The sequence below is a fragment of the Erythrolamprus reginae genome, chromosome 3 (genome assembly GCF_031021105.1).
Source record: "Erythrolamprus reginae isolate rEryReg1 chromosome 3, rEryReg1.hap1, whole genome shotgun sequence".
Lineage (NCBI taxonomy): Eukaryota > Metazoa > Chordata > Lepidosauria > Squamata > Dipsadidae > Erythrolamprus > Erythrolamprus reginae.
In genome coordinates, this window is record NC_091952.1 from 24,243,453 (window position 1) to 24,268,532 (window position 25,080).

General features: G+C 39.8%; 1 protein-coding gene across 5 annotated transcripts in view; it reads left to right on the forward strand.

Moving 5' to 3' along the window:
* The window catches only part of NFATC2 (nuclear factor of activated T cells 2), a 239,644-nt gene that overhangs the window by 110,778 nt on the left and 103,786 nt on the right, over nt 1–25,080 (forward strand). For all 5 annotated transcript variants that reach the window (XM_070744612.1, XM_070744611.1, XM_070744608.1 and 2 more), the window contains exon 6: nt 10,291–10,431. In XM_070744612.1, coding sequence (XP_070600713.1) covers nt 10,291–10,431 — 141 coding nt within the window. The remainder of the gene's footprint in view (nt 1–10,290; nt 10,432–25,080) is intronic.

Genomic DNA, 25,080 nt, shown 5'->3' on the forward strand with positions numbered 1-25,080 from the left:
ATGTTGCTGAAGCCCCACCCTATCTGCTAGCCTTCGGCCTCTGTCTCTAAGAAATTGGCCTCCTTGCAGCAAACGGCTAACAGCCTGGTCAGTTTCAGCACAGTCTGATTTAGCATGAGCAGCTGATTGGCAATTGGATCTGCTTCCTGGAATACTTCCAATCAGCTGTTCCAGGCTTGGGGATTGCCTCCATCCATTGGGCCATCATTGCCCATTGCTGCTGCCACCTATCGCTGCCTTCGCGTGCCCCATTTTTGGCCTCTGAGCATCCCATTTTCGGCCTCAGCACGCCCCATTTTTGGCCTCCATGCATCCTTTTTTCAATCCATTCTATGCAGCAGGGGTAAGTGGCAGTGGCAATATCCACAGCCTGAAACAGCTGATGTGATATTCCAGGAAGCAGAGCCAACTGCCAATCAGCTGCTCATGCTGTGCTGAAGCTGACCAGGCTGTTTGCTGCAAGGAGGCAAATTGCTGGGAGGCAGCTGTTTTTTCCTTGTTTTCCTTTCCAAAAGCTAGGTGCATCTTATAGTCTGGAGCATCTTATAGTCTGAAAAATAGGGTATTTTGTTTAGTTAGGTTCAGAGAAATAGGAGAAGTGGTTGGAGATCAGACATAGATGATATAAGAGAAAAGTGCTTCAAACAGAGTCAAATATATACATGTGGGACTACCCATCCTTTCTCTTAATTCTTCATTTCTTTCCACTTTTTTCCTATTTTGGGCCCTCTTTTCTGTCTCCCAAGAAGCAGATTGCAGATAATGAACAGGGACTTGTTACCAGGGTGTTAATCTATTGCTGTCTCATGGAAAAGGTTTGGAATGAAAGTATAGGCTATGGACCATGGGAGTATTTGTGTCCTTGCTTAATCCTGATCTAAGAGCAAATCTCTATGTTCCTAATAGTTTATCACTCCCCAATAAAGTTCAGCTTTTAACATTTTTTTTAAAAAAATGTTTGTAGGTCAGCCACCAGGAGTGCAAATAAATTAAAATTATATTAAACCAAATTTCATTTTGTTCTGCCCTTATAGTACCTACTTCCTTGTCCTGTCTTTATCTACTGTCCTATATTTTGATATCTCCAAAATGCTGTGTTTGGGTACTGTATATGTAGCATGCTTGTGTGGCTGTTCATGAGTCAGAGCCTAGATTATTTGGAGAAAATCTTGGTAAGTAATTTGTTTTTTCCTCCTGTGAGCTGAAAGCTAGTGAAAGTTTGCTTTATCCTGATTCCTGGGGACAATTATGATTCACATAAGGTGTTTCTCTTTGGCTTGGCAGGGTAAAAAGGAAGAAATAAATAAATTTGTTGTCCAAAATGTGGTTAGATGTAACAGGGCCAACAAGTCCTTTTTCATGATTTTATTATTAGTACTGTATGTTTAATGCATTACTGACATTTAAAACTGACTTTTTAATGTTTTCATTTCTATTTGTATACTGCACATTGTTTGCTTTCACTTCTGAGTTGGGGCTGATGGGCACAACCAATTAACGACATTGGCTGACCATTAACTGCATCAGTCCATCCTCAGTCCTGCCACCCCGATCACTGACCTACATGCAGAGCATAAACCAGTAGTTCTCAATCTTTTCTTCATCATGGACCCTCTTTAAATACCTTTTGTGGCTATGAACCATGCCCACAGACCCCCCCCCCCCAAGATTTAAGATTTAAAGCATAACATTTCTTCAACACTTTGCAGACTCCCTGTGATACCATTGTGGTTCTCAGGTTGAGAACCACTGGCCTAAATAATGACTTGCTTTAAAGGAATTTTCCTGATGGATCAAATGTCTGCTTCTTTTCTAAAGATGTTGATCCGCCTCCATGAAATAAGCAGCTAGTGTTGTGGTTAGCTCTGGCCCTGCTCCTGCCCCAAGGACTGTGGATGTGGGGGAGACATCCACATGCTGCAGGCCTGTTTTGCCCCCAGTGGAATCTGCTGATGAAGGCTCCTCTGACCAAGAAGACATGAGTGACAGGGAGGAGGAGAGTGGGACAGACAGCTCAGAAGGAGATCAATTATCTAGCTCCTCCTTGGATTCAGAACAAGAGTTAATGATACAGCCACGCATGCGGAGAACGATGCGTAGGCAACAACAACTGAGAGATTATTATCAAAGAAAATGAGGCCACCTGTGGTTGGCTGGGGCTGTGCTAATTAGTGAGGCTGCTATAAATAGCAGCCTGTGGGTTTGGCCATTGTGGAGGATTATCTGATCGTTGTGTTTCGTGACTGCTTTACTGACTTTGACCTTTGTGTGCTGATTTCCCCCCGCTTTGAAACTAAACCAGAGCAAAGTGTGTTTCACTTTGTGAAAGAAGAAGGACTGTGAATTGCCTCACAGCTGCAAGCTAAGCATCACAGAACTGATAAGGGACTTGTACAAATTACCAGTTTGTTTGGAGACGAGTGCTCTTTGCTATACCAAAAGAGGGCTTGGTTTAAGTGAATTTTCATTATAAAGAACATTGTTTTGAATTTTCAAACATGTGTGTGTGTCTGAACTTTGTACCTGTGAATTTTTGGGAGGATTCTACCAGAGAGCCCGACAGAACATCTAGGAACCGTGGTCGCACAGTGGTTAGAATGCGGTATTGCAAGGTAATTCTGCCTACTACCAGGAGTTTGAATCTCACTGGCTCAAGGCTGACTCAGTCTTGCTTCCTTCCGAGGTCGGTAAAATGAGGACCCAGATTGTTGGGGACAATATAATAACTCTGTACGACATTAAGAGAGGGCTGTAAAGCACTGTGAAGTGGTATATAAGTCTAAGTACCATTGTTATTGATTTGGTTTTCCTAAGAGTAGCACCTATGAGACTTTGAAAATGCACTTCGAAAATGGACTATAACTCAATGGTAGAATGCATATTTGACTAAAGAAACCTCCAGGTTCAGTTCTTGCTACTTCCACTTAATCAAACTTGAAGTAGAATATGTCTGAATATGTGGAAAGCCATTCAAATTTGCAGATGTGGCTTAACTCTCAATATCCTTCAGATAGTATGGCCTTTGCAGAGAATTCTCAGAGTGCCTACATTTGGAAGTTGCCAAGGTAGGGAAATATTGAATGAGACCAATTATATAATTTGGTCAAAATAATATCATTGTATTGATAAGACTTCTCCGTATACATTGGTGTGTGGTCATAAGGCTGCTTTCTGTATCTTGTGAATATTCGTATGGCTTTCAAAAGCCATAAGAATATTCTGATTTAGTTTATTAAACTTAGTATATTTTCAAAATAATTTTCTTGGTATGTTTTATACATGCACATTCAGTATATAAGGTATGTATTTATTCATATACTTTTGTTCATTATAAGAGTATAGGATCATTTTGATCAAACAACATGCATTTGAAGACACATCAATATTAGATCAGCCAGGTTTTAAAGATGGATATTAATTTAAAATAGTTTTAAAAGCCTAAGGGGGAAATATTTTGCCTAATTCTGAAAAGATAACAATATAGCAAATCTTGTAGAAGGAATTTCACAGTGACAAATGTTATTTATCCAATCATCACCCACCCAATAACTGTCAGAAGACACACAAAGAGAAGCACTTGTAGGTTGATTGGCAGGTTGGCTTCCTTCAACAAGAGTGAAAATTATTATAAATGAATGATTGTATCTTATTCTTGTAATTCTACATATTTCTAATGTTTCTTTAGGAAAGGATTTCTGTCTAGCTTGAACTAGTAAAAGATATATCTGTGAAATATTTCCCACAACAGGATAGTTGTAGAAACATAGAAACATAGAAGTCTGACGGCAGAAAAAGACCTCCTGGTCCATCTAGTCTGCCCTTATACTATTTTCTGTATTTTATCTTAGGATGGATATATGTTTATCCCAGGCATGTTTAAATTCAGTTACTCTGGATTTATCTACCACGTCTGCTGGAAGTTTGTTGCAAGGATCTACTACTCTTTCAGTAAAATAATATTTTCTCATGTTGCTTTTGATCTTTCCCCCAACTAACTTCAGATTGTGTCCCCTTGTTCTTGTGTTTACTTTCCTATTAAAAACACTTCCCTCCTGGACCTTATTTAACCCTTTAATATATTTAAATGTTTCGATCATGTCCCCCCTTTTCCTTCTGTCCTCCAGACTATACAGATTGAGTTCATTAAGTCTTTCCTGATACGTTTTATGCTTAAGACCTTCCACCATTCTTGTAGCCCGTCTTTGGACCCGTTCAATTTTGTCAATATCTTTTTGTAGGTGAGGTCTCCAGAACTGAACACAGTATTCCAAATGTGGTCTCACTAGCATTCTATATAGCGGGATCATAATCTCTCTCTTCCTGCTTGTTATACCTCTAGCTATGCAGCCAAGTATCCTACTTGCTTTCCCTACTGCCTGACTGCACTATTTCTATAGCAAACCTGAATTTAAGAATAAGAACATTCGCAAGTTATTTTAAACCCTAAACAAAGTGAATCCGTTTTCTGAAAACATAGGTAATCAAATTGAATGCAGAAATAATTGTAGAACATAGAATATAGAATAACAGAGTTGGAAGGAACTTTAGAGATCTTCTAGTTTAACTTCCTGCTTAAGCAGGGGACCCTATAATAGGTCAGACAAATAGTTGACCAGTCTCTTAATGGCCTTGGAAGGCCCCGCTTTGCCAGTTACACTCCTTCTAACTATCTCTTTCTTACTGGTGAAGTTAAACAAAAATATTAATAGCTTAGTAGAATGAAAGAGGATGTGCATTACTATGATTACAATCTCTGTTTTTTACCTTGAAATTTTGATCGTGGGGTAAATTTATTGCTGGTAGTACACTGAAATGCCAGTTACACTCCTTCTAACTATCTCTTTCTTACTGGTGAAGTTAAACAAAAATATTAATAGCCTAGTAGAATGAAAGAGGATGTGCATTACTATGATTACAATCTCTGTTTCTTTACCTTGAAATTTTGATCGTGGGGTAAATTTATTGCTGGCAGTACACTGAAATTTTCTCCAGAACTTTCTAAACTCAGAATTAGCTCTATAAAAATATTCTCAAGACAGCATTTAAACTTTTGAACATTGTAGCTGGATTTATTTATTTTTTAAGATATCGTTTAACTGTGTATTTTCGGAACCATAAATCTTCTGTTTAGTGGTAAATCCAATTATTAACTCATCAGGACTGTTACTGTTTACAAAGAATGATTAATCATACATGCCATGTGGAAGAAATAAGCAACTTCTGTGAAAATAATCACGGCAGAAACTACTGGCAGCTTTGTGGCCCAGCTGTGTGGATAATAAAGAATGAAGCGCACTAAATTAAAGAAAGAAGAAGAAACATGCCCCACATTGACAAATTACTGTGATCACTTCTGAACTGTAATTTGAGGTTAATTTTAATCACCCAGGGAATGGGCACAGCCCACTGAATATTAATAGATATTCTTCTAGTTCTCTGAAATTTAATATATATGCATTTGGTAATAGAAGCGTACTGAATTTCATGTATGCAATAAGCCTTTGTTCCAAATTTAAATTTGGGAACCCTTTTGTGATTGTACAACCAAGTTATGTTTAATAGACTCACAGCAAAAACTGTTCAGGCAGAAATTTAAAGACTTGATGCCCTCCAGATATGTTGAGTAACTCAGATTGACACAGACAAAAATGCTTATAGATGATTGTTGTGCAACATGACTGGAGACCATCAGACTGCATCACAGTACATACAACTAGTGTTGGGCGAAGCGAACCTGCAAAGTTCGGGTTCGTACCGAACTTTGCGTGATTCAGTATACCGAAGCCGAACCCGAATTTTTGCAAAAGTTTGGCAAAAGTTTGGGTTTGGGTTCGGGAGAGCACCAGGAAGTGCTGCCGCCCAGCTGTCACCTTCTGAAATAGCCGGGGCGCTTCCGGCGCTCATCCGAACTTGAACCCGAACTTTTGCCGAACTTCCGGGTTTGGCGTTCAGGAGACCACCGAGAAGTGCCCTGGCTGTTTCTGAAGGTGACAGCTGGGCGGCGGTGCTTCCCAGAACAGCTGTCGGCCAGTTGGGAGGTGAAAAAGGAGGTGGGGAATCCCACGAGCAGATTCCAGGGGCGGAGCTTTGACGTCACTGAGACATCCTTCCTGGCTGGCTGAAACGGGGACTCCAGGAAGGACGTCTCAGTGACATCAAAGCTCTGCCCCTGGAATACTCTCATGGGATTCCCCAACTCCTTTTGTGCCTCCTGATCGGCCGACAGCTCCCCGGCTGTTCTGGGAAGCATCGCCGCCCAGCTGTCACCTTCAGAAACAGCCGGGGCGCTTCTCAGCGGTCTCCCGAATGCTGAACCCGGAAGTTCAGCAAAAGTTCGGGTTCAGGAGAGCGCCGGGAAGCACCCCGATTGTTCTGGAAGGTGACAGCTGGGGGGGGGGCGCACTTCCTGCCGCTTTCCCTACCACTGAACTCAAAAGTTTGGCAAAGTTCAGGTTTGGGTTCAGGTGCTGAACCTGAACTTTTTGAAAAATTCGGGTCCCGAACCCGAACTTTGTTGGGTTCGCCCAACACTACATACAACCAACAACAGACCTCTTCTCCAGTGTAATCTTGCTGTCTGTACCTAAAGGGTTAGTAATGCTGAAGCCAAAAAACAAAACAAAACACCCCTGGTCAGAGATATTAAGAAAAACAGTCCTGCAGTTAAAATGCAGCTCTGATCTAGCTTAATTCTGCTGTTATTTTATGTTTTATATAGTCAAGCTTGACTATCCGCTTAAATGGGGAAGCCATTCCCAAAACATAAAACCAATTTCTTTCCGTTACTGTCAGTTTTACCAAAAGTTCTCTTTAAAGACAATTCTCAATTGTTTTTCAAATACATATGGAAATTCATATTTACAGTGGATCACTGGTCTTTGATATGCACTTGATAGTGTCTTCTTGAAATAAGTGTTCTTGTATGCATTTTAACTCCAAAGACATTTTTATCATGCTTTCTCCAGCTAAGAATATTTAAAGAAATCCCTACCAGTCAGTTAGAACTGAAGAAGCTTGTTGGATGAGAAATGAAATGTTTTCAAAGGGAAAAAAATACAAGAAAATAGCAATAGCAATAGCACTGAGACTATACAGCTTCATAGTGCTTTACACCCCTCTTTAAGTTTACTTATTACTTACTTACTTACTTACTTACTTACTTACTTACTTACTTACTTACTTACTTACTTACTTACTTACTTGGATTTATATGCCACCCAATTCCCAAAGGACTCTGGGTGGCTCAACACCTAAAAATGAAACACACAATGTAATATTAAGACCCCTTAAAAACAATTTAAAGCCAACAATTAAAAACAATTAAAACAGTTTTTAAAAAATGGTTTACAGAGTCAGCATATTGTTCCCAACAGTCTGGGTCCTCATTTTATTAACCTTGGAAGGATGGAAAGCTGAATCAACCTTGAGTCGGTGACAAATGAACTTCTGGCAGTCGGCAGAATTAGCCTTCAATACTGCATTCTAACCACTGCGCTACCGTGGCTCTTTGAAAAGGCAAAATACAGTTGCCTTTTGAGGAAAAAAACCACCCTCAGTTTATATTCTAGTGGGCAAGCCCACTATATTGAGATCCCTCAAATATCCTCTTACAATAATTAAATAAATGTTGGAAAGCAGAAAGCAGCAGATCCTTGGAACAAACTTCCAGCAGACATGGTTGGTAAATCCACAGTAACTGAATTTAAACATGCCTGGGATAAACATATATCCATTGTAAGATAAAATACAGGAAATAGTATAAGGGCAGACTAGATGGACCATGAGATCTTTTTCTGCCGTCAGTCTTCTATGTTTCTATCAGTTCGGTGATAGCGTAATTGTAAATTTTCTAAACATAGTACAGTGATACCCCGTCTTACAAATGCCTCATCATACAAACTTTTCGAGATACGAACCCGGGGTTTAAGATTCTTTTTGCCTCTTCTTATAAACTATTTTCACCTAGTTTAGGTGAAACCCACCACTGCCGCTGGGATGCCCCGCCTCCGGACTTCCATTGCCAGTGAAGCACCTCAAATGCAGCTCACCTGTCTGAAACCCGCACTGCATATCAGACCACAAGGGGGGGACATGATCAAAACATTTAAATATATTAAAGGGTTAAATAAGGTCCAGGAGGGAAGTGTTTTTAATAGGAAAGTGAACACAAGAACAAGGGGACACAATCTGAAGTTAGTTGGGGGAAAGATCAAAAGCAAAGTGAGAAAATATTATTTTACTGAAAGAGTAGTAGATCCTTGGAACAAACTTCCAGCAGACGTGGTAGATAAATCCACAGTAACTGAATTTAAACATGCCTGGGATAAACATATATCCATCCTAAGATAAAATACAGGAAATAGTATAAGGGCAGACTGGATGGACCATGAGGTCTTTTTCTGCCGTCAGTCTTCTATGTTTCTATATTCCAATCCATAGTTTTACCCAGAAATTACACATTTGTTCATTAAAAATAACTATACAATATTCTCCATTATCTCTACTCTCTTGTAGTCACTGTAAGATGGGAGATTAGTGCTTCTACTCTGCTCATAGTGTAGTTTTCATTTCCTGCTCATCATTTAGAAAGCTACTGCTGTCACTTCCTCTTAAAAACTTGGCCCGATTTAACTTTCAAATGAAGAAATTGTGAAGACATTGTCGTTGGTTTTATGCACCAGTGTACAAACGTTAGGTTGAGTGATGCTATTTCAAGATTCTATTGCAAAGGCAAAAGGGGTTAAATGCAAAAAAAGTGCTATGTAGAATGCTTCATACCTTTTAAATACGCATCAAAGCTGCCTTATGAGGATAAGCCATTGGACTGTCTGCAACACCTTTTTCTGCAATTTAGCTCCTTTATTTATTTATTTTTATTTATTTATTTATTTATTCATTTGTTCAATACACAAATACATAGGAAGAAAAACAGACATGTAGTAATATATATAAGGGTAAAGTGAACTTAGAGGAGAGGATATGTGAAAGAAAGAAAATATATATGATAAGTGAAAGAAAGGAAAGACAATTGGACAGGGGACGAAAGGCACACCAGTGCACTTATGTACGTCCCTTACTGGCCTCTTAGGAACCTGGAGAGGTCAATCGTGGAAAGTCTAAGGGAGAAATGTTGGGGGTTAGGGGTTGACACAATTGAGTCCGGTAATGAGTCCCATGCTTCGATAACTCGATTGTTGAAATCATATTTTTTACAGTCAAGTTTGAAGCGGTTCATATTAAGTTTGAATCTGTTGCGTGCTCTTGTGTTGTTGCGGTTGAAGCTGAAGTAGTCATTGACTGGTAGGACATTGCAGCATATGATCTTGTGGGTAATACTCAAATCGTGTTTTAGGTGCCGTAGTTCTAGGCTTTCTAGGCCCAGGATTGTTAGTCTGTTTTCGTAGGATATTCTGTTTTGACTGGAGGAGTGAAGGGCTCTTCTGGTGAAATATCTTTGGACATTTTCAAGGGTGTTGATGTCGGAGATGTGGTATGGGTTCCAGACAGATGAGCAGTAGTCTAGGATGGGTCTGGCAAAAGTTTTGTAGGCTCTTGTGAGTAGTGTGAGATTGCTTTTACTTATCCCAGTGAAATACAAGATAAAGTATGTCCTAGCTACTTAGCTGATTGAAAAGTTGTCCTGTTGCATCTCGGAATAAGTTATGTTTCAACTCACTGTAAAGAATTTGGGCCTATTGATTGAAATTGAGTCTCTGGGTAGCAATTATAGATTTCAAGATTTTAACATATGTAACAATTGAATATTTGGCCATTGTCTTGGAATGAAACATGGTCTGAATCCAGTTCTGCCTTCTTGTTGGTTAGAGACAAGAAGTACCGCCCGTAGAGCTGTAGTTCTGGAATCAGTTGCTAATTATTATTTCATTATGCATTATCATTCCCCTTTTATTTTTAAGCCCTTAATTGAATTTACTTTATGAGTGGCTAGAAGTGAAGATATTTGCTTCCCATTTGCTTCCCACTTGGAAGGTTGAGAGTTCAAACCTAGATAGCAACAGATTGGGATGCAAAGAGACAATATCTGCTGCTAACTCCACATGGGCGTCAGGAAGGGCATCCAACCAGTAAATACTTAGCTCCATCCAATTGCTCTGACTCCACCCCAATTAAAAGGGATTACAGATTCATTAAAAAAAGAATCTTCCAGATCACTTTTTTGACAATGAGAAAATGACAATATTGATAAAATATAACTTGTGGGTACTTCCGAAATTTCCCAATTTTTTTAAAAAAGATTTCATTTAATTCTAGTCTGTATTTTTTCCACAGCCCAACGTTCAGCTCATGAACTTCCAATGGTTGAAAGACAAGATGTAGACACCTGCCTTGTATATGGTGGACAGCAAATGATTTTAACCGGCCAGAATTTTACAGCAGAATCCAAAGTCATCTTCACAGAGAAGACACCAGGTATGGCATTTTTTTCATTCTTTCTCTCATGAAGCTGATTAAGGAAAGCCAGGCTTTGAAGGACTCAATCATTAAAATAAATAAAAACTCGACTGCAGGAAATACAACTTTAGTAATCGGGTAGTTGATGCATGGAACTCACTACCTGACTCTGTAGTATCATCTCCCAATCCCCAAAACTTTACCCTTAGACTATCCACTGTTGACCTCATCCAATTCCTAAGAGGTCAGTAAGAAGCATGCATAAGTGCACCAGCGTGCCTACTGTCCCCTGTCCTAATGTTTCTCTCTTACTAGTATATAAACATTGTTATATTATCTTTGTATACTACCAATATGTACTTGACTAAAATAAAACAAAACAAAACAAAACTAAGAGGTTGCAGGTTTTCAACTTGAAACGGGCCATTTCTGGCCTCCGGGTGGCCTTGGGGGGGGGGAGAGGCCATTTTCACCCTCCCCAGGCTCCTAGAAAGGCTATGAAGCCTGGAGAGAATGAAAAATGAGCCAGGATGGCACAGCAGGTAGAGTGCTCTACTGCAGGCCACTGAAGCTGACTGTAGATCTGTAGGTCAGCAGTTCAAATCTCATCACCGGCTCAAGGTTGACTCAGCCTTCCATCCTTCCAGGGTGGTTAAAATGAGGACTCAGATTGTGGGGGAAATATGCTGGCTCTGTTAAAAAGCGCTATTGCTAACATGTTGTAAGCCGCCCTGAGTCTAAGGAGAAGGGCAGCATAAAAATCAATCAATCAATCAATCAATCAATCAATCAAAGAAATAAACAAACAAACAAACAAACAAACAAATACATAAATAAACAGGCATGCCATCACGTTCCAGGATAGATAGGTAGATAGATAGATAGATAGATAGATAGATAGATAGATAGATAGATAGATAGATAGATAGATAGATAGATAGACATCACGTTCCAGGAGTGGGTTGATGGTGACATGTGCACATCCAATTATGGGTGTGGGCACTCATGTACGCACACCCCTTTTGCCACGCGAACTAAAAAAGGTTCACCATCACCAAGCTAGCCTTTTCACCATGGCAACCCCTAGCTCCCTGTCAAAGTCAGAGATAAACTCTACCAAAAGGGGTCTTGGTTCCTTCCAGTTTTATTTCTTCCTTTCTTCCAAATGAAAACGTTTTACCCCCCACCTGGAATTCTACCCTTTCCTGGGAGGTAGGCTAGGCCAGTGTTTCCCAACCGTGGCAACTTGAAGATTTTTGGACTTCAACTCCCAGAAATCCCCAGCCAGCGCAGGTGGGTTAGGCTATTGTTTCTCAATCTTCTGGCCACCAGTTTTGGAAATAGTACAATCCAACTAAAATTGTCAGCCATATTGGCTAGTTATTTTGGAAACAGTAATCCCCAGCACCTTTGGATTGCTTTACATTGTGCACGAAAGGTATTTGTGTTAATCCAAGGCAGGGAATGTCCGTCGAGGAAAGTTCATTGTATGCAACTTGTGAAGACATTGGAATCACTTCCCCATTCTTCTGCAGGTTGCCCAGCTCAGGTAAATAATTCTGAAAGAAACTATTGGGTTACTAATAATCTCATTTTAGAGCATATGATACCCGGCAGTCTTTCCAAAGGCTGAATGCATTAAATTGTTGTCACATTACCAAAAGAAAGTGGTTATTGTAGTCAGGACACATATAGAAAATGGCAGTCTGTGGTGACTACAGGTTGTTAAACCTGTACATTCAGTATTATACTCACACAGTAATTCCTTATGGAACTCTATGCAAGCATTTCCTCCCAAATGAACCTTTTACTCCCAAATGAGACTTTTGAGGTAGAAATATTTGAAGAATTTTAATGGGCTATGCATGAGTAAGAGGAAGGGATTGTTATTCAGTAGAAAGCGGAACGAAGAAATGGAATGGTGACTAAGAACAATAGATGATTTGCTTTGATGATGGCTCTGTTTTAAATGAATTTTCACTGAGATATTTGTGCAAATGGGTCATTTGTTTCTTGTTCTTACCAACCACAGCCTCCCTAAGGAGGTCAAAATCTGCAAGATGAGTGTGGGAAGCACCAAGGCCTTCCTCTTTGTAGGCATACACTGTATAAAACCTGAGGCAGCACTTCAACGTCTTATAGTTGACAACCCATTCCTGTCAATACTGTGCTCATCGATTAATTGATTGTGTCATCAATAGCGTTGGGCAAACCAACATCCCAATTTGAACAAATTTCCCAATATCATTAATGGAAGGAGGGGTGGGGGTATGCAGGGAAAAATGACACCCATGCTTAGAAAATCACTAATAAATTTCCAGTAGATGAATAGAAATTCCATGGCATGTTTTTTCACAGTAAGGCATGGCACAAATTAAGATTGTCAAGATTACATTTGTTAAAGAGAAGAAATTTCAGAGATTTCTGAAAGGAATCTTCAGCTCGACTTTCCAACTTTCCCCTGGGACAGATTAGGTCCCACAGAGTTAGCCTTCTCCCGATCCCGTTGACTAAACAATGTCGTTTGGCGGGTCCCAGGGGAAGAGCCTTCTCTGTGGCAGCCCCGACTCTCTGGAACCAGCTCCCTCCGGAGATTAGAACTGCCCCCACCCTCCTTGCCTTTCGTAAACTCCTTAAAACCCACCTTTGCCGCCAGGCATGGGGGAACTGAGATATCTCCCCTGGGTCTATACAATTTATGTATGGTAAGTTTGTATGTATGTCTGCTTAATAATGGGGTTTTTAAAATGTTTTTTAAATTATTAGATTTGTTACGAATTGTTTTATTGTGTTGTGAGCCTCTCCGAGCCTATGGAGAGGGGCGGCATACAAATCTAATTAATAATAATTATAATTAATAATAATAATAATAATAATAATAATAATAATAATAATAATAATAATTTAGCAATAGCAATAGCAATAGCATTTATATTTATATACCGGTTCAGAGTGCTTTACAGCCCTCTCTAAATGGTTTACATATTGCACCCAACAATCTGGGTCCTCATTTTACCGACCTTGAAAAGATGGATGGCTGAGTCAATGTTGAATCTACTGAGATTCCATCTGCCAAACTGCTGGTAGCCAATGATCAGCAGAAGTAGCTTGCAGTATTGCACACCAACCACTATGACACCAAGGCTCTTATTTATAAAAATTGATTATATTTTCTCATGTCATGCAGAGAGAGACATAAAATATTAGCCCATCAGAATATTAACTACCATAGCTTGTCTGCCATTGGTATCCAGTGTAATCATTTGGGTAATACTGATGGTGCAAAGAAAAAGTGGAGAAGGGCATAAGATGTCTAATCAGAATTTCTAAAGAGAATTACTATTTTATTATTTTCTTAGGTAATCAACCATATGGATCTTAATGGACAGAAATTAAGGCAGTTGTAAGGATGACCTAACCCTTTTATCACTTTGCTGCCTTGTTCTGGATTTTTATAGAGTCCATCACATCAAAGCAGATATGAATATACATATGTGTATCTAATTGTTTAGTTGTTTGTGGAGAGCAACAATATGTTGCTTTATTAAAACAGATGTTAATTCCACCCACCCCATTTTGATAATCTTCAAATAGGAATACAAAATTGAATTTAATCACAAAATTACACTATTATAAAATCATAGAATTCAAATGTTACTAGATCATAAAGCTGCAGTATCATAAATGTATAAAATTTCAACATTGTAAAGCCATCTTTTAAAAAATGAGAACAAGATAGAGCACCACAGCCAGCTAAAAGCTTGGGTGAACAGTTTTTGGGCTGATCCAAATAAAATCCCCTAACAATTTTGGTACCAGTCATTCCGAAACAGGTGAAAGGGAGGATTCTACAATCAGGTGCTTAAATTAAGAATGTTATACATTTAATAGTAATGCTACAAATTCCTGCAATTATTCCATCATCATAATAGTTTGCCATCAAATCTTGTACACTGCTAAGCAAGGACTATGACATCATGTTGGCTTTCTTGATTATTTATCTAGCAAGACTCTTAGGTTTATGTGTGTGTTTTAAAATCAATTTTGAGTTCTTGCAACTGCTCAGACAAGTTAATGCATTTTTCTTGGCAACATTTTCAGAAGTATTTTTTCCCATTGTCTTCGTTCTAGAGCCTAGAGAGAATGATTGGCCCAAGTCATCCAAGTTGTTTTTTTGCTTAAAAAGACTAGAACTCCCAGTCTCCCTCCTTTCTAGTCCAGTGCTTTTAACCACTACACCAGAGCCGTTTACTTTGAAAACTTGGCAACTTTAAGACTTGTGGACTTCAACTCCCAGAATTCTCCAGCCAGCCAGAATTCTGGGAATTGGAGTCCACAAGTCTTAAAGTAGTCAAGTTTGAAGATCTCTGCACTACACCAAGGTGGCTCACACTTCTTAAGTTAGAACATCATCAATGATATGTCAGATAGTTTTCATTTTATTTATTTTATTTATTTATTTACTTGTTTGTTTTGTCAATACAAAATATAATAATATTATTTATATCCACGGAGATGGGTGGCATATAAGTCCAATTAATAAATATACATGATACTAGTAAAAGAGAAACATCAGGACAGGGAACAGAAGGCACTCTGGTGCACTTACAGATGCCCCTTACTGACCACTAAGGAATCAGGAGAGGTCAACAGTGGATAGTTTAAGGGTAAAGTTTTGGGAGTTAGGTGATGATACTACAGAGTCTGATAGTGAGTTTCATGCATCAACTACTTGGTTACTAAAGTCGTATTTCCTGCAGTCGAGTTTAGACCAATTTACTTTAAATTTGTATCTGTTGTGTGCTTGTGTGTTGTTGTGGTTTGTTGTAATTGTTTTTCTTTTTCTAGCCGTAATTGCTGTAATCTAATTATGGTATCATGAAATGAATGCCACTCACAGTTGCATTTGGTTGGAGTAGCATATCAGCTTGGCTGATAAATAAATACAAAACTTCCTTTGTTTTGAAGACTGCTCTTTCAAGTGGACCAATTCATATCTGAAGAGCAGTTCTTCTGAATGTTGCACCCTTCCATTCGTACAATATTTTTTTTAAGTGGCCTGTTCATTACTCTTCATTTTACTGGGTTCGCTTCTGAATGTAGGTTACAATGATTGCAGATTAACATTGGAATCCCAAACGTCCACCTGACTTTGGAGTTACGGCTTTGAAGGGCTTTCTTCAATAGCCTTTCCATCCATATGCAGAAGCTGCAGACTTTCTCTCCATTCAAAGACAGAAAAAATGTACAGAAAATTTGTAGATTTGTCTATGGGAACTTATGCATAACTTTGTAATCAGACTGCAAGACTCAATTATGCCGCCAGGCATGGGGGATTAAGATATTCCTTCCCCCTAGGCCATTACAAGTTAAGCATGGTATGTTTGTGTGTATGTTTGGTTTTATAATAAGGGGTTTTAGTTGTTTTATTAATTGGATTGTTACATGCTGTTTTTATCATTGTTGTTAGCCGCCCCAAGTCTGCGGAGAGGGGCGGCATACAAATCCAATAAAAATAAAAATAAAGAAATATTTTGTAACTAACATTAATGATAATATTTATTTATTTATTCATTCATTCATTCATTCATTCATTCATTCATTCATTCATTCATTCATTCATTTATTGGATTTGTATGCCGCCCCTCTCCGTAGACTCGGGGCAGCTAACAACAATGATAAAAACAGCATGTAACAATCCAATTAATAAAACAACTAAAAACCCTTATTATAAAACCAAACATACACACAAACATACCATGCTTAACTTGTAATGGCCTAGGGGGAAGGAATATCTTAACTCCCCCATGCCTGGCGGCATAAGTGAGTCTTGAGTAGTTTACGAAAGACAGGGAGGGTGGGGGCAGTTCTAATCTCCGGGAGGAGTTGGTTCCAGAGAGCCGGGGCCACCACAGAGAAGGCTCTTCCACTGGGGCCCGCCAAATGACATTGTTTAGTCGACGGGACCCGGAGAAGGCCAACTCTGTGGGACCTTATCGGTTGCTGGGATTCGTGCGGTAGCAGGTGGTTCCAGAGGTACTCTGGTCCAATGCCATGTAGGGCTTTAAAGGTCATGACCAACACTTTGAATTGTGACCGGAAACTGATCGGCAGCCAATGCAAACCACGGAGTGTTGAATATATAATAGCTCAAAGGATAATAAAACTACCGTAAGATCTTGGAACAAGGGGCTACTCAGTCTCCTTGGTGAGTCTGTCAGTTACTTTCCTGATTGTTGACTGTAGGAAAAGACTTGCATTTTTATAAAAAGGAAATAGCAAAAAAGAGAAGAAAAGCACACCAAAAGCTGTAAAGGAAAGCCTGCTCCCTTATCACTCCAGTTCACTTGGATGACTCATGGGGAATGGAGACAGCTAGAAGCAGTTTCCAAAGCCACATCATGAGCCCTGAAAATGATGTGGCTGCTTTAATGGTTTGAAAAAACAAAGTGCTTTGAATACCTTGTAGCACTTGACAAGGCTCTCTTTACAGTTCTAACTTGTAACCATAAGTCACAGCACTGTTAAGTGTTTGCAGCTGAAAGTGGGGCAGAGTTCGTACCCATTAGTATGATGGACATGGGAAAGTTAAGCTCCTTCTCAACTTTATGCAGCTAATCTACTCAACATTGGAAACTAATCAAGGAGAGGACCAACTTAGAACTAAGGAGAAATTTCCTGACAATTAATCCGTGGAACAGCTTGCCTCCGGAAGTTGTGAATGTTCTGACACAGTGATGGCGAACCTATGGCATGGGTGCCACAGGTGGCACAGGGAGCCATATCTGCTGGCACGCAAGCTGTTGCCCTAGTTCAGGTCCAACGTGTGTGTGTGTGTGCCTGATTTTTGACTCACATAGAGGCTCTGGGAGGGTGTTTTTGGCTTCCAGAGAGCCCCCAGGGGATGGGGAAGGGCATTTTTACCCTCCCCCGGCTCCAAGGAAGCCTTTGGAGCCTGGGGAGGGCAAAACACAAGCGTACTGGGCCCATCAGAAGTTTCTGGCCTCCAGAAGGCCTCCGGGGTGGGGGTGGAAGAAGCTGTTTTCGTCCTCCCCAGGCATTGAATTATGGGTGTGGGCACTCGTGCATATGTGATAGTACGTGACCATTCTCTTTCGGCAACCGAGGAAAAAAAGGTTCGCCATCACTGTTCTAACACATCTAACAATGTTGGATAACCATTTGTCTGAAGTGGTGTAGGGATTCCTGCCTAAGCAGGGGGTTGGACCTCCAAGGTCCCTTCCAACACTGTCATTCTATTCTATTCTATTCTAGTCTAGTCTAGTCTAGTCTAGTCTAGTCTAGTCTTGACTCATCTACTCTAGTCTTGACTCATCTACTCTAGTCTACTCTAGTCTACTCTAGTCTACTCTAGTCTACTCTAGTCTAGTCTTGTCTCGTCTACTCTAGTCTACTCTAGTCTACTCTAGTCTACTCTAGTCTACTCTAGTCTACTCTAGTCTACTCTAGTCTACTCTAGTCTACTCTAGTCTACTTTAGTCTAGTCTTGTCTCGTCTACTCTAGTCTACTCTAGTCTACTCTACTCTAGTCTTGTCTTGTCTACTCTAGTCTACTCTAGTCTACTCTAGTCTACTCTAGTCTACTCTAGTCTATTATCCAAGATTGTTATTTTGAGACCGAGCTAGAGACCAGCCAAGTTTTAATTTCAATAGCTAGCCACAAGACTATCCCTCTCCCCCAATCAAGTACAGCTTCCAGACCTTTGAACAGAAAGGTGTGACAGATATCCCACTCTTATTCTGTACCAGCTGCTCCCAGTTCAAAACCAGTTACAATTTAGATCAGCAATTTAGGCTATCTCTTCCAGCCTTCTTGTCAAATTAGAAAGTCAAGCCACCGGTCTGCATCATCTGGATCTCACCCTGAAAGTAATGTAGGTGTTAAATTGCAATGCAATTGAGGCTGGGCCATGAAAATAACTGACCTTCGCTATGTTGGCTTGACTACACTACATATTAATGAGATCAACATGCAGTTTATAAAAAGACCCAGTCATTCTAAACCTGGCACAGGAAATGGTGGAAGGAAGTGAACTCTGGGGGAATGGGAGTTTGCAAATTTGTGCGCTAGCACATCTGAATAAAGCTCTTGTGTTTTTTGGTTGTTGTTTTTTTTAAAAAAAACCAATGTATGCAATACACATGTAGTATGTGTGTGCTTTGCACCATCTGTGGATGATGCATAGTAAGTGGAATGCACATTGCATTCACTTAAATGAACCTTGTGGTGTTTGAGTTCCTTGTGTACCCCTTCCTCAAAATAATGATGGAGCAATACTTTCTGGTTAAGGAATGTTAGTACTGTGCAAAGGTAGATGAGTAGAACTGGGAATATGTAAGTTGAAGTTCACTCTTAGCATGGAAGTATTGGGTACTTGGGGGCAAATCTTCCCTCTTAGTCCAGCCTGCCTTGTTACATACGTGTACTTTTTATTATTATTATTATTATTATTTATTAGATTTGTATGTTGCCCCTCTCCGTAGACTTGGGATGTCTTACAACAATGATAAAAACAATATATAATGACAAATCTAATAGTTAGAATCTAAAATAACAATAATACATTTAAAAAGTCTAAAAAACAAGAAACCCCAATACAGTATATAAAAACATAGATACAATCATATCATACACAAAAAAACTACATAGGCAGGGGGAGATGTTTCAGTTCCCCCACGCTTGACGACAGAGGTGGGTTTTAAGGAGTTACGAAAGGCAAGGAGGGTGGGGGCAGTTCTAATCTCTGGAGGGAGCTGATTCCAGAGGGTCGGAGCCGCCACAGAGAAGACTCTTCCCCTGGGTCCCACCAAACAACATTGTTTAGTTGACGGGACCCGGAGGAGACCAACTCTGTGGGACCTAACCAGTCGCTGGGATTCGTGCGGCAGAAGGCGGTCTCATAGAGGGTGGTCTCGTAGAAGGGGGTCTCGTATGTGTTTTTAATTGGGATGCATTGTTACGTATGTGTTTTTAATGGGGATAAATAGAAGGAGGTTTCCACATAAGTGATCTTGAGCTTTTTGAGCAAAGGTCATATAACAAATCTAATAAATACATGGTTGAATTCTTACGTTTGTACAATAGACAGTGCAGTCTGGAATGATGCTTAAAGTTGGTTTGGGTTTTTATTATCTCTTTCATCTATCGAGCCTTTAGCCATTGGAATTTTTGCTGCTCTTCCACTTTTCTTGCAGATATTCTGTTACCCAACTAGGTCATTTCCTTAGGGCTAGTAAGTGTGGGGTTTACTTTCTGCATATATGTAGTAGCTTACCCTGTCAGTGTTGATGAGGTTGTTGTTTTATCCTTGGTAGTTCCTTGATTAAGACATAGTTTAATAGAATCAAGATTAAGTTGTCTTGAAGTTTATTTCTCACCCTCTATTTCTTCCCAGGGTTAAGTTGATATTTACTTAAGGATTCTTGCATTCCTTCTTCAAGGGTATTTCCATACTCCTCTATGAGAAATCAAATGACTAACGGGGAGCAGAGGCCGTTGAAGCAGGATAGGGAATGGCAATAGGGAAAACTGGTTTTGTAGTGGGATGCTTGTCTAGTGTTTTATTTTATTCTATTTATTTGTACAAGATAACAGGTTGGTTGGTTGGTTGGTGGGTGGGTGGGTTATCTATCTATCTATCTATCTATCTATCTATCTATCTATCTATCTCTCTCTCTCTCTCTCTCTCTCTCTATCTATCTATCTCTATCTATCTATCTCTATCTATCTCTATCTATCTATATCTATCTATCTATCTATCTATCTATCTATCTATCTATCTATATCTATATCTATCTATCTATCTATCTATCTATCTGTCGATATCTATCTATCTATCTATCTATCTATCTATCTATCTATCTATCTATCTATCTATCTATCTACTCCCGAAGGACTCTTACAACAATAAAATAGCAAAAATAGTATAAACAATTAAATCACAATAATAAAAATAATATAAAACTCTATTAAAATCTCACTAATGCAGTCAAATCTTGTCATACATCCCAATCAAGTCTTATTTAGGCTGTAAGCATAAACAAAAGCAAAGCGGGTATAGGTAAATTTTGACAATAGGACAGTAGGACAGGGATGGTAGGCACTTCAACTCAACATAGGAGAAAAGCCCCATTAGTTTCCATGAGAAGGGGAATTGGCCCCAAGATGAATCTTGTTTGCAGATCAGGGTGTGTCGCCACCGGTTTGCATTGTACTGTTTCACGCACGTCCACTTATGGGAATTCACTTCTGTGCATGCTCCAAAGTTGGTTTCAGCCCAAAGCACAACTGAGGAGCTGCTTAGCTGTGTTTTGGATGAAGAAATAAAGATCATTATTAACTTGGGGGCAGGCAGGATGACTTTTTTCAAAGCAATACGCTTAAACTTATATACCGCTTCACAGTGCTTTACAGCCCTCTCTAAGCTGTTTACAGAGTCAGCATATTGCCCCCAACAATCTGGGTCCTCATTTTTACCCGGATAAAAAGATGGAAGGTTGAGTCAACCTTGAGCCTGATGATCTTTGAACTGGTGAATTGCAGTCAGCAGTCAGCAGAAGCAGCTTGCAGTACTGCACTCTAGCCACTGTGCCACCAACGCTCACTGCAGAGGACTAGCAGAAGCCATCACCCCAAAAAATCACCGACAATTCTGCAAAAAAAGATGGCGGCATGGACAAACCAGCACAGACAGAAACGGATCTGTGATGCCACTTTCATGTCAGCAGCAGGTTGCTAACGGTTTAGGTCCCACAGAGTGGGCCTTCTCCGGGTCCCGTCGACTAAACAATGTCATCTGGCGGGTCCCAGGGGAAGAGCTTTCTCTGTGGTGGCCCCAACCCTCTGGAACCAGCTCCCCCCTGAGATTAGAATTGCCCCCACCCTTCTTGCCTTTCGTAAACTCCTTAAAACCCACCTCTGCCGTCAGGCACGGGGAAATTGAAATAACTTCCCCAGGCCTATATTGTTTATGTATGGTGTGTTGTGTGCATGTTTTTAAATTATGGGTTTTTAGTTTAAATTATTAGATTTGTATTACATATTGTTTTATCACTATTGTTATGAGCCGCCCCGAGTCTACGGAGAGGGGCGGCATACAAATTTAATTAATAATAATAATAATAATAATAATAATAATAATAATAATAATAATAATAATAATCTGGTCTGAATTGGGAAAAATCCACCCCTGTTACAGACTCTAAATCTGTTACTTCATTAACGCAAGCGAATCTCCTGACTATTTAATAGCTCCTTTTTTATAGATTATTATTCCACTAAAAAAAACTCAGTTTCAATTTACTTTCCAAAGAGTTTCCACCTTTTCACATCCTTTTTTTACTTAATTGAATTGAAGTTGTAGAAAGCTTTATGAGGACTAAAAGCATCGATAGAAAAACCTCTACATTTTGTACATTTTCTACCTACTTGATATCTTCCTAAAACTTATAAACAGTGTTCTTTGATTATTTTCTGCTAAACCATTTTTAGTTTTGAACTCCCCATCTCTCCCGCACACCTCAAAAAAGAACACTTCCCCCCCGTACGGCTTTTCACCAAGAGAAAAATCTCTTGATAGTAAAGAAATATGACATGCCTGTTTTCTTTACTTTATAACGTAATACATAGAACATGTTTTCTTTTTCTGCCAGTACCCACATTTTTCTTAGCTGAGTGAAGGAGCATTCAGTTTTCTTTCTCCCAGAAAATACTGCTCTGCAGAATATCAGGTCCCAAAGCAATGTCAGGATTACTTACTTTTCAACAACAGTGCCATCTGAATTGCCTTACAGAAAAAAGTGTCAAAATCCATCCATTCAATCACAGTAGCCCTACCCTTCCTGACATGCCTCCAAGATTGTTTTGACCTAGAACAGTTTGACTTTGTGATGATTATCTAGTAGCTATGAATTTTCTGCCCTGGCTGGTATTGTTGCAAGTCATACTATTGCACCCAGGGGCCTAAATCCATAGAAACATATAGTTACTGTTATTTTTATCTATTTACAATTGTTCTATTTTATTGATGTTATACTCCCAATATTGTATAGTGTGGATAGACAGGTTTAAAGGACTGATAGGCCTCAGAGGCTTTGAAGAATAGCTTGACCCTTTCTTCTCTGTGACAGACCTTCAAATATTGAAAGAGTGTTATCATATCACCCCCAGTCCTTCTCTTTGTTAGACTAGACCAGAAGTCTTCAAACTTGGCAACTTTAAGACTTTAAGACTTTCCATCCAGCCAGAATTCTGTTCTGTCGAGCTCTCTGGTAGAATCCTCCTGAAAATGCACAGATACAATTTCAGACACACACACACGTTTGAAAATTCAAAACAATGTTCTTTATACTGCAAATTCAAATAAACTAAGCGCTCTTTTTGTATAGCAAAGAGCACTTGTCTCCAAACAAACTGGTAATTTGTACAAGTCCCTTATCAGTTCTGTGATACTTAGCTTGCAGCTGTGAGGCAATTCACAGTCCTTCTTCTTTCACAAAGTGAAACACACTTTGCTCTGGTTTAGTTTCAAAGCGGGGGAAAATCAGCACACAAAGGTCAAAGTCAGCAAAGCAGGCACGAAACACAACGATCAGATAATCCTCCACAATGGCCAAATCCACAGGCTGCTATTTATAGCAGCCTCACTAATTACCACAGCCCCACCCAACCACAGGTCGCCTCATTTTCTTTGATACTAATCTCTCAGTTGTTGTTGCCTATGCATCGCTCTCCGCATGCGTGGCTGTATCATTAACTCTTGTTCCGAATCCAAGGAGGAGCTAGATAATTGATCTCCTTCTGAGTTGTCTGCCACACTCTCCTCCTCCCTGTCACTCATGTCTTCTTGGTCAGAGAAGCCTTCATCAGCAGATTCCACCGGGAGCAAAACAGGCCTGCAGCATGTGGATGTCTCCCCCACATCCACAGTCCTTGGGGCAGAAGCTGGGCCAGAGCTAACCACAAGAAATTCTGGGAGTTGAAGTCCTCAGGGTCTAGGGGTGGGCTGCTGCCTGGACGGGGGTGGGCAGGGACACGACGATGCAGTAGGATAGCGAAAATGGAGCTCCACCCCAGAGCACCCAATTTGCACTGAAAGATGTTGAAAGAAAATGCAGGGCGTCCTGCATAAGCCATGTCCACAATGTGGTAGTAAAAGTTTTGATAGCCCTTCACTGCCTGGGTCATAGACATACTCAGTTTCTGCAGCTGTTCAGCATACACTTTAACTTTCAATCCCCTAATCCTCTTTGTTGCTCTTCTTTCCACTCTTTCTAGAGTCTCATCATCTTTTTCTAAATGTGATCTTGCCGGTGGAATAGAAAGTGGTTCTAGTATTTCATGTGATCTTGATACTAACTCTCTGTTGATGCAGCCTGTGATTACATTGGCTTTTTCACAGCTGCGACACATTGCTGACTCTAAGTAAATGGTGGTCGACTAGGACAGTTATGTCCATCTGTAACTGCTGTTGAGCCAGTTATCACCCGTTCTGTACCTGTGCATTTGGTTTTTTTTCCTTAACTAGGTTTAAAACCTTACTTTTTTTGTGAATTGCATTTTGTTGGATAGGATCCAGTGTTCAAGTCCTTCAACCTCCTTCTGAATCTTGAGCCTATATTCTAATATGTTGGCTATCCCCTACCCAAGCCTGGTGTCATGCAAATTTGATGAATTTTCCTTTTATCCCTTCATCTAAATCATTTATGAAAATCTTGAAGAGTATTGGGCATAAGATAATTTTTATAGGTACCCCACTGCATGCTTCCCTTCATGTAGATGTAGTTCTATTGAAGACTACATGCTGATTATGGTTGATCAGCTAATGACAAATGGTAGTGGTGATGTTGTCCCACATTTTTTATCTTACCAAAAAGTAGGCTGTGGTCTACTTTGTTAAATGCTTTATTGAGGTCTAAGTAAAATGTGCCCACAGCATTTTACTGGTCCACCAATTTAGTCACATTTTCAAAGAATGCAATACTTTCAGACTTGCAAGTTTCTGTTGATATTACTTTACAATAAAGTTAGCTACAGTATTTCTGGAGTGCTTCTTCTCTGGACCACCTCACAAAAACCTGACCTGTATGGAGGAGAGGCTAACAGAATTATAAAGCTGTGGCAGTTTTGGCAAGGAGAATAATGGGAACACGGATGACTGCAACTTTGTGAATGTTCTAATGAGAATTTCAGCCTTTTTTATTGTAGCTCTTTCTATCTTTGACTGCTTGTACAAGCATTTCTCTAATATGTCAGATGGAAAATAGGGGAATCCCAGACAAATCTTGTGAAATTAGGGTGGGGGTGGGTGGGAGATAATCCTGAAAACAAACACTGAAGAGAAAATAAGAGAGAGGCCGTAGAAACTCAGTTGCCATAACTGAAAAAGAATTAGTGACAGCGTGGAATCCAGTGTTTTGGAAAATCTCTCTGTATGACACACGGTTTTGGAATTTTGCAACTGGTAAGCTCTCTGTTAACAAAGGCAACTACTTCTGGCTTGGATTCCCTGGCTTGCTACACACTACGGGGGTGCCTAGAAACCAGCCTGTCAGTGATTATCAAGCTTTGCAGGGTATTTGTTTAAAAGCAGCAACTGCCTTTTAATGCATTTGTCTTGGAACTGAGGAAAGGCAGAGGGAGGAAGA